The following is a 9,754-nucleotide window of genomic DNA, read 5'->3' as shown; positions in this document are numbered from 1 at the left end:
ATAACAAATGCCATTGCCTGCACACTGAGTCTTGAACTGACCTCGGTATACAAGAGGATAAATGTGTGGTTAAGAGAAAAAAAACGAGTAAAAATCACCAAGTTCTACTAAAAATGGAGCTTTCTGAGTTGAAGATCGTGCCCATGTCTTGATTATGTTACCATATTGCATCAAACATGTTAACCAAAGTGCGTCAAGAGTCCCTGATTTTTGAAATGGGGAAAATTTTCAAAAAGAATTACATTTATCTCAATGAGTGTTTATGTTTACAATTCCAATGCAGATTGCAAAACAAGTCTCAATCTTTCTTTCTGCAACGCAACTACCTACCAATTTGATATGGTAGGTCCACAAGAGCAGCTGAGGAATTCGCAGGTAATGATGACCATTGGTCTAACATGCCCTTCTTGAATTAGAACACTGCTCATCTACCTTGGGACAATGTTGAATTTAAGCTTGTGACAAGCGTGAGTTCAAGCCAGTAACACGGAAATTCTTTGCAGAAGACATGCAATCTTCTGGCTGGCCGAAGAAAATTTTCAACTTACAATCTTCAGGCTGGCCGAAGAAAATTTTCAACTTACAATCTTCTGATACTCTATTGTAACATGCAAAATGTTGAGAAAATCATGATCATAGATGTATTATTGGCTAATCGGGATGGAAAATCAATAAGAATGCTGCAATGAGTTCTTTTGGATCTTCCAACAACTTCCTCTTAATAATCCTCTAAAAACCAAATACAGAAGTATTAAATAAAAAATATATGCATTTAATAGTTTTAAAATATATATAAAAAATAAATGCATTCAATATTTCTTTTACTTTAGGAGGATCATTAGGAAGAGATGTGAGATGATTAAGTAATATTTTGATGCAATGTTAGGGTGTTTTGTTAGGTCATTATGGGGTGATAATTGACAATTAAATGAATATGATGATATCTAATTTTCTGTTTTTTTCTCCTAAGATATATAAGGGGCTCACCTGCTTATCACGACTCATGAATGCATATGGTGATCCAGTGTATAGGCACGAATATCAGAAGGACTTGTACCCGGCCTAACGAAAAGCATCAAGAGAAAATTATACAGCATGAGTGAGAACAAAGGTCTAGGAAACTAAGCATCAGAAATATTGCAAAAAAACTCATTAATTTCATCAGTTTGCGTTTGTACAAAACATATACTCTCTTTTATAAGCAAAAAAAAAATTGATTTCACACTTATTAAGGAATTAGTTAATTTCATTAAATTGTGTTAATAATCCCAAACAAAAATAAGTTTTTTCCTAAACTATCTTTCATTGGAATTTGATATCAAACATAAAAAAAAAATTCTTTGGCCCTATTAAATAAAGGGCATTTTGAAGATAACCTCATTAAATAAAACAAAGTTAGTTAACTTTTGCTTATATTTGAGACCAAAAAATAGGACTTTTTTTCCCTTATAAAAGACAACAGAGGGAGAAACTGCAGTTGAAAACACACATAAAGAGTACCTTTTTGCGTCCTAATCAATTTATGTTAGGATATAAGGAGAAAGGAGAGTTAGTTTATATAGTCAGGCTACTAATGAGTTAGTTAGTTAGAGGGGTTTATTAGATATAAACAGAGGAAGAGGGATAGGAGAGGGGAATCTTATCATTTGTAGATTGAGCATTAGCGCTTTGTGAAAGGAGAAATCCTTTGTGAAGGGGAAACCCTTGGAGGAGAGTTTTCTCTCCTATTTTCTGTTCTTTTCTTATTATTCAATAAAATCTTTTCTTTTCTTATTTCAATTCTTGGTTCCTAACAATTTATGATACTAATTAAATCAACAGTAGAAACTTTTTATTAAAAACAATTATTAATGCACTCTCATCATGATTTCCTATGCACTCTCTGTAATTTCCAATAACATTTTCTATTTATTGATTTCTTAACCAGTACTCTTAAACACTCGTTAGCAAGACCCTTAACTTATCTTCCAAACATTTTGCTAGCATCCATCCCAGGACAGACTGGACCTGAACAATTATGAAACTAGTAGCCAACCCAACCAAACTAATTGAGATGTATGTGGTCAACCCAGTTTACAGATATCTGTCCTAACCGAAAACACAATTACTTTCACATCCAAAATAATTTCCTGCCCTCAAACCAGACAATACATTATATTTAGAGAAAATAACCTGCAAGTAGGAAGAAAATACCTTTTGTTAATGGTTCCATAATGGAATTTGAGCTTTCCAGCCTTAATATCCTCAACATACTGTGACCATGACAAATAACATGTTACAGTATGAGTAGGCGACAAAATAAAACCTAAAGCCAGCATGTTTAAATATCTGATTCTGAATCATACCAAACTTAAGGTAACCACCATTGATGAAAAGGATAAAGAATTGAAAGGTATATCATCAAGTGGAAAAAGTTGGCATGCCGATGATTCTGGACCAGGTGAAAAATGGTGCTTCTTCAGCTTTGCTAAGAATATCATGTAACTCTGCCTCAAACATTCCATAATCATGATCAAAATTCTCTACCTAATCAAGGAAATCAACAAAAAAGAAAAATAATAACAAAAATAATGAAGAAATAAATCAAAGCTTCTTTCTCACTTGGCCAATTAAAGGAATATCCAATTGGGCAAATGGAGAAATTACTTCTACGTCTGCATTTGCTTCCTCCCTTGTTTCCCTAATGGCACCTTCCACAGCAGACTCTCCAATTTCCAAATAACCAGCAGGAAGGGTCCTAATTGACTCCAAAATGTGAAATTAACATAGCTTGTTGATGAAAAGTAATGCATCATTTTTCATTATAAAAAAATTGTTAGCAATAGCATCATGGTTTTATAAATAGTTCTGGGGATAGGAAGATAACATTGTACATAACCGCAAACAACAAAAATAGGCAGTTCAATAAAAAAATCCATTCCTACCAAAGGCCATGAGATGGTTGAATACTCCTCTTGCAAAGAAGGACCTTGTTATCATGTTCAATGAGGCAGCCAACTACCTACTTTGCCATCCAAAATCATGTCATGTTCAGAACAAAGTAATTAGTCATGTATCAATTGAAGGAATGAAATAAATGCTATGACAAACAACATACAATCATTATACAATTCTTTTCCAGAAGACAAAGGTTAGAGAATCCTAAAAACACAGACATGACACATGACACAGAGATATGACAAATTTTAAACATTAATAAACACAAAAATTACTACAAAAATAATTCAACAACAAAGCCTGATAAAAATAGTATAAAAACATAAATCTTAAATCAAAAGAGAAAACTGATGTTTTGAAAGTTAGCATAAGTCATTGTAAACATAATGAAACATTAATTGTTTTTATCTAATTGTAATGGAATTATAAAAGTTCAAAAAACAGAAGTAAAAAAAAAAACATAAAATGCAGGAGTTTCTGAAGAGTCCGACATGCATACACATTTGATACAAGTACAGCTACTATTTAAAGTGACCATGCTTCCTTTTGGAGAACATCTAAACAAATGATACTCCTCCAAATCCTTATTTGTTTTTCATTTTCATTAACTATTATGTGAAAACAAAAATTACTTCAAAGAATGAAAATTATAGGCATAACATTTTAAAGCATGTTATATGCAGATACCTCCATATACATTTCAGTATCAAATTCATGCAGAGCATACCAAATCATATCTAATGCACAGAGCAACCTTCACACTTATTACGGAACATATGGTAGAAGTCCTAATCCAAATTTAAGAGTGAACAAAAACCACAAAATCAGCTGCAAGAATGAAAGAACAAGTAAAACAAATTTCTAATATACTTGTTGCACAACAGTCATCTTGCAAATCCATTGATACACATTCAAAGAAAATTACTTCAGAACACCCAAAAATACCCGTTATCACTTCACAACCACTAAACCAAATCAACCAGAAACTAACAGAGATATTTCTAGACAGTCACCATCTTCGGATTTTGATACGCGATCTTCCCGCAAACCGTACATATTGCTCTCAACCTTTCCTCCCCTTCAGGAATATCATGCTTCGTGGAACCACCACACCACTGACAGAACTTGATGTTTCGAACAATACCCTACAGTATCACAATTAATACCATTTCAGCGAACCGTTAAGGTCCACAAATTATAAAATTTCATCATATCTAATAATGCAGCTACGAAATTAACAGTAGGAACGGGCGAAGAGAACTCACGGCAGAAGGAAGCGGCGACGAGGAAGCGTGAAATGGCGCGAATCGAACCCTGCGAGCGACGGTGTTGGTGGGAAGCAGTTTGGAATAAGGGTTAGGGTATGGAATTGGGGAAAATGAGGAGAGGGATGAGACTGTGCGGGGTTTCCAACTCCATCGTTGACTAACCAATCCACATATCTGAAGATGGATTGGTTTCACCGTCATTTTTTCTTAATTTTTCTTATGCTTTGCGATTGGAATTTCGAATTTCGAACACAACTAAACCCTTTTTTACTGTGCCCGTGTCGAATTCAAATCATTCGATTTAACGAGCAAAAGAAAAGAACCACTCTCTTCCCTCACCTTTTCTTAATCCAAAATCTTCTAAGGATAAGACCAAGTTTATGTTTGGATTGAAGCGGAATGGATTAATGTTTTATTTTATTGTAAATAAAAAATTATCACCTACACAATGAAAAAATATACGATGGAAAGAATACGAATCAACAGTGTTAAATGTTAATGATTATGCATTTTATGCATGAAAAATTGAAAACGAGCAGATTCACACGCACGCATCTCTCTTTTATTACTTTACTTCATTTTCTTCCAATCCCAACCTAGCCATTTCGGATTTTGGTGAAACTATTAAGCCTACCAATTTTCTTCACCTTGTGAGCTTAGCATACAAAAATATAAAATAAAAAATACAGTTGAGGAAGTATGAAATTAAAAAAAAAAAGTATATATTATCTTGTCTTGAAAATAATAAATTTATATAAAATTTATTTTTAAAATAATTAAATATTTCTTAATATTCATAAAACTCTAGCTAACAAGAGTACAAGACCTCTTTAGTCTTTACCTTTTAGATTTTTTATTTTTCTTTTTTAAACTTTTTCAATTCGATTTTTGCAATTTAAATTGGACTTGTTTAGTTTACGAACACTCGTACTCAAATGTTGCAAAAAGGCAACTCTTACAATTTATTATTTGAACACCAATACGAGATTCTGAAATGAATCAGCTGAGATAATAAATGGTACAAATGCAATTGTAATTGTAAAATAGCATACATAATATTTCCATGATCATCTAATAAAATTACTTAAAACTACAAAAATACAATGAAAACAGGATTGTTGTGTTAAATAATTTAGCATGGTCAATCATCTGGTATGAGCTGGCTGGAGACTTCTAGAAAAGGATTAGCATAGGCCTTAAGGATCCTTAATCCAAGGCCAGCTTATCACATAAAGATTGATAAGCTGCACTGCAAAGCTTGAACTTCTCTTCTGCTATAGCCTATCAAGTATCAATGTACAGAATAAAAAATAGAGTTAGGAAGCTGTGCAAACTAATGATAGAACTCCTGAACAAGGAATAGAACAAGAAAGAAGGAGGAATATAATCAGTGGTTAGAGCTTGGCAGCACCTTCGAAGAGCCTTGATGACGATCTGGATGCCATTTTAGAGCACAGACCCGGTACCTGATGATATTAAAAGGTTAAAAATATCATAATAAAGAACTCTGGCATCCAAACATTTTGGTAACTAGATGACATAAAAAGGTTAAAAAAAATCATAGCAAAGAACTCTGGCATCCTAACATTTTGGTAAAGAGGGAGAGGGAGTAAAAGAAGAAGTAAGAACTCACGCATTTTTTACATCTTCAAGTTTCAGGGAACCTGAAGCACTCAATCCAAGGGCTAATCTATCAGAAACTAAATCTGAATCTAAACTATCAGACTCAGATGAAGAGTCATAATCATTTTCGTTTCGATATCTCCAGCTCCATGATTTCTCAAAATTAGAAAAGCGTTCAGACCTCCTCCACTGAGGATTTTCCTCATTGATGAAGGACCAATAGAAGAATCTATTCCCACCAAAGGCAGAACGGAGAATGGTTTCAACATCAAAATCATCTTCACAAAAAGAAGGATCTCCTGAAAGAAATCAAGTTTGTTAACTTACCATTAATACGTTTGACTCCAGAATATACTTTATAGGTATCTAGAAACTTCTATTTTTTGTTAAAAATAATAAAAACAATGTAAAAAACATGACAAATTTAAGAAAGCTTATGATGCAAGTTCAAATCAAATCCTATCTATGACCTCCGCAAGTTTAAATCTTCTGATCCTATTTGAGTAGACATGAAGTTCCAAACAAGATTAAGTTGGATGACTTCCTAGAGAGATACAACCACCAATCAAGAGAGCTAGTAGTACAAGATACATGATGTCATTTGTCATATATTCTGTTATGGCACAAATATTTTCAAGCATCCTTACTTCTGTACCGATGACTTGATCCTTTATTGCTATTCCGGTACCTTCCAGAGGCCCCATCAGAATATTGTTTTTTAAACCATGAGGTGCCTCGACTTGATGATGGGTCATCCCTATCAATACCTTGCTTCCAGCTCTAAAACATGCAGAAAAAGAGCAACCATAAGCATCGAAACATCTCAAGACAAACAAAATCACAGAAGACAAGGGGTTAAGTTTGTTTCTTAGTTAACTAGTTAACCAAGAATTTTATTTATTAATTTATTTTAAATTGAAATTGAACCCATCCTCGCCAATCACATGAACACCATATCTGCGGAAGTATATATAGTGAGGGTTATTTTTATATTGGAGGCTTAGAGCAAGAGGAGTAAAAACTGATCATACAACCATGCATAAACAGTCAAGATTAAAGACTACTTAAAAGTTGTATGACCACATGAAAACAAAATTAACATCACTTTTACGTTTTAATATTGAATATTCATGAAAAAATCTAATGGTCAGTATTTGTTCCTCTCACCCTCATGTAAAAAAAGGCTTTCTCGCTTGATATGTGTGTTAGCGTACACGCTATATATATGAAAGCTTCCCACTTGCATGGCAGCAATGAAATGCAGAACAATGTAGCTCACATCTTCTCCAAATGTTGCAGCTCCCAAGAGACATGGGATCCAAAAAAATTGGTAATAACAGGAATGGGTCTACTGTTTGTCTTTGGCAGTGACATTGATGCATTTTAGAACAAGTTTCTTGAGGGAGAGAGTAGGAAAAGCCCAATAGATGGGGTCTGATGCCTCAATCTTCTCAGTCTGAAAGTGGTCATCAGATACATGATTTATTAGTCCATAAGAAAAAATGACCAGCGCCTTGATAATTGCTGGATGTATTGGCAAGAGACCATTGAAGATTTTTGGTTCTGTAAAAAGGAGAAGAGGGAAACCAAAAAGGACGTTGGATAGGTACATTGTCCTTCTAGCATATGGACTAAACAAGCATGGGATCCATCAGCAATGAGGGGTTTAATGGCTTTCAGCACCAGTGTGGAAGCTCTTATACAGAAAGAGCTACAGGAAAATCACTCCATTTTGCAATCCCTACTCCATCATCGGTATGTGCTCCTTGTTATAGGCTATACAGTGGCCTAAGTACCAATTATTCCTTTTCTACTGCTTATTCAATTGCATAGTACTGCTCTCATACAGCTACTAATCACATTAGAAGAGAGGACAAGATATTATGCTGGGTGGTGGGACTGAAGCAGCAATTGTGCCAACTGCCTAGTGGTGTTGGAAGCTTCAATTGCCTGCAGCCTACAGGACTTTGTCTTAGAGGAACAAAGAGCCAAAAAGAGCTTCAAGACCATGAGACAATGGTAATGATGGTTTTCAATGGATGAAGGCTCTGATGTCTTGGTAGAACCCAAAACTGAAAATTTTCTTTTAAAGTATATCTATTACTAGCCATGCTAAGCAACCTAACAAGTTTTTGTTTTATTGACCTCTGTAAAACTCAATCCTAAATCCCACAATATACCTTTCTGGAGGAGGCAAGGAGCACAACCCAAACTTGTTACTTGACAATCTTCTCCAAATAGTTTCCAACCATTGCTACCTTCAGCAGATGTGTGAAATTCATCCGGAAATAACTCATTGAGGGGAATTTATGAAAACCAAATATGATATCACGAGTCATGACAGCTAAAAGCCTTTCCACATATCCCCTTTTTCTCACTTTATGAAATTCATGGAGCCAAATAGTCAATGTTAGGCTGTTAGCCCATAAAATATCTTCATTTTACACGCTTATTTATCATGTGTCACCAGATTTAACATAGAAATCCATCCTGACAATTCACAGTAGAGTTTTTATCCAGAACCATCTTACTCAAAAAACATTACACAAAGATTTAGCCCATCTAGACAGATTGCAGCAGGTCCTAAATGCTAAATACAAGGCTGTTCTGTTCATCACTTACCTATTTTCTATAAATAAACCAATGAAGCATAGATAATACATACATGATAAATGTGAAAATTTGTTTCAACTTGTAACAATTGGAAAGAAACCATGACAAAAACCATAGGACTACCAACCTCATTCAAGCAAAATAACAATACAAGAAACTGCACACACACACATACAAAAGTGAGACAGAGAAGAGGCATGATGAACCTGAAACAGGGATTCTGCATAATCATTGATACTGTTCATTACTCTGTGTTTCGCTTGCACCCTTCTAAACCTTCTCGAGGTATGGTTGCTCCCTCTCTGCAATTAAACAGTTCTCAGCAACAAAACATGTAAACAACACTTTCCACGTAACCAAACTACATCGAACCCCCACACCTTCTCATTAATTCAATAAAAATAACATTGTTGGGTTACACAAAAAGTTCCCAAATTGCAAAAAACGGATACAAAATCAGAAAGAAACACGGAATTGGGGTGGTGAGACCCACTAATTAAAAGAGACAAAGGTTTACACTTTACATTCTATTAATTAATTGATCAATTGATATAAATCAAGAGAAGTTGTTGAATGAAATGACAAAAAGATAAAGCGAAGGGAATTGAGAGAAACTAACGGAGTCCCAATGATTGCGGCGTTTACGTTGCAAGGGAGAGGTGGAATGGAAGAGTGCGGCCCTGAGAGAGGAATGGAGATTGTTGCTGTTTGAAGCTTTGAAGATGGCGCTGTTCATTTTCTCTGCAATTCCAGTTGTTTGCCCAACCTCGATCGATCGAACTTGTTTAACCAGAAATCAAAATTAGGATCATCTTAATAAGTTTGACCTAGCAAGGAATCAGAGTGGCTATTACATAACAAAAACTATTTTTAATGGTTGTTTATTAGGGAATAGACTCAATAGAATGCTATGAAAACATTCGAGAGAAAAAACCATGTTTATTCTCAAATATTAATACTATGTCTATTTAATATTTTTTAAGTAATAAAATTATATAGACCTAATTACCTTTTGTTTCTTCAAAATTGAAATTTGGGACAAATCAAGTCTTGATTTTCCAATTTTTTTAAATAAAATCTCAAAAATTATATTTTTAGTTCTTGCAAGTTAAAAATTCAGTCTTAAATTCTTAAATATTTCTCTTTAGAGGTGATATGGAAATCTATTTTATCATTTTTTAATAAATGGATATATGATGATAAGAAATGTTTGAAAATTTATTTTATTCAAATAATACTTAATTGTTGAATTCATAAATAAAATAAAATATGTAATTAAAATTAAAGTTTACATATTTAATAAGTCCAAGGAT

General features: G+C 33.9%; 2 protein-coding genes across 5 annotated transcripts; both read right to left on the bottom strand.

Annotated features, from left to right (window-relative positions):
- LOC100808417 (nudix hydrolase 23, chloroplastic) lies at positions 1-4,793 on the bottom strand. Of its 4 annotated transcripts, none has more exons than XM_041012548.1 (8): positions 4,203-4,793; positions 3,951-4,082; positions 2,925-3,001; positions 2,602-2,737; positions 2,346-2,486; positions 2,194-2,252; positions 988-1,062; positions 1-203 (listed from the first exon to the last, which is right to left on the bottom strand). In XM_041012548.1, exons 1-7 carry the CDS (start codon positions 4,404-4,406, stop codon positions 1,002-1,004), a joined length of 810 nt encoding a protein of 269 aa, XP_040868482.1. In that variant the 5' UTR covers positions 4,407-4,793; the 3' UTR covers positions 1-203; positions 988-1,001. The 4 variants fall into 4 exon arrangements, with proteins under 4 accessions (XP_040868482.1, NP_001402740.1, NP_001402741.1 ...); NM_001415811.1 differs by lacking the exon at positions 1-203 and adding an exon at positions 209-598 and having other exon boundaries at positions 4,203-4,789; NM_001415812.1 differs by lacking the exon at positions 1-203 and adding an exon at positions 213-729 and having other exon boundaries at positions 4,203-4,789.
- Positions 4,794-5,135: 342 nt separating this feature from the next.
- On the bottom strand, positions 5,136-9,374 carry LOC100807880 (uncharacterized). Its single transcript, NM_001254407.3, has 6 exons — positions 9,061-9,374; positions 8,648-8,743; positions 6,476-6,608; positions 5,839-6,127; positions 5,617-5,671; positions 5,136-5,486 (listed from the first exon to the last, which is right to left on the bottom strand). Exons 1-6 carry the CDS (start codon positions 9,175-9,177, stop codon positions 5,412-5,414), a joined length of 765 nt encoding a protein of 254 aa, NP_001241336.1. The 5' UTR covers positions 9,178-9,374; the 3' UTR covers positions 5,136-5,411.
- Between the last annotated feature and the right edge of the window lie 380 nt (positions 9,375-9,754).

Source organism: Glycine max, chromosome 19 (genome assembly GCF_000004515.6).
Source record: "Glycine max cultivar Williams 82 chromosome 19, Glycine_max_v4.0, whole genome shotgun sequence".
Classification (NCBI taxonomy): domain Eukaryota; kingdom Viridiplantae; phylum Streptophyta; class Magnoliopsida; order Fabales; family Fabaceae; genus Glycine; species Glycine max.
The sequence above is the reverse complement of the archived record's forward strand: the minus strand, read 5'-3'. Positions and strand labels throughout refer to the sequence as shown.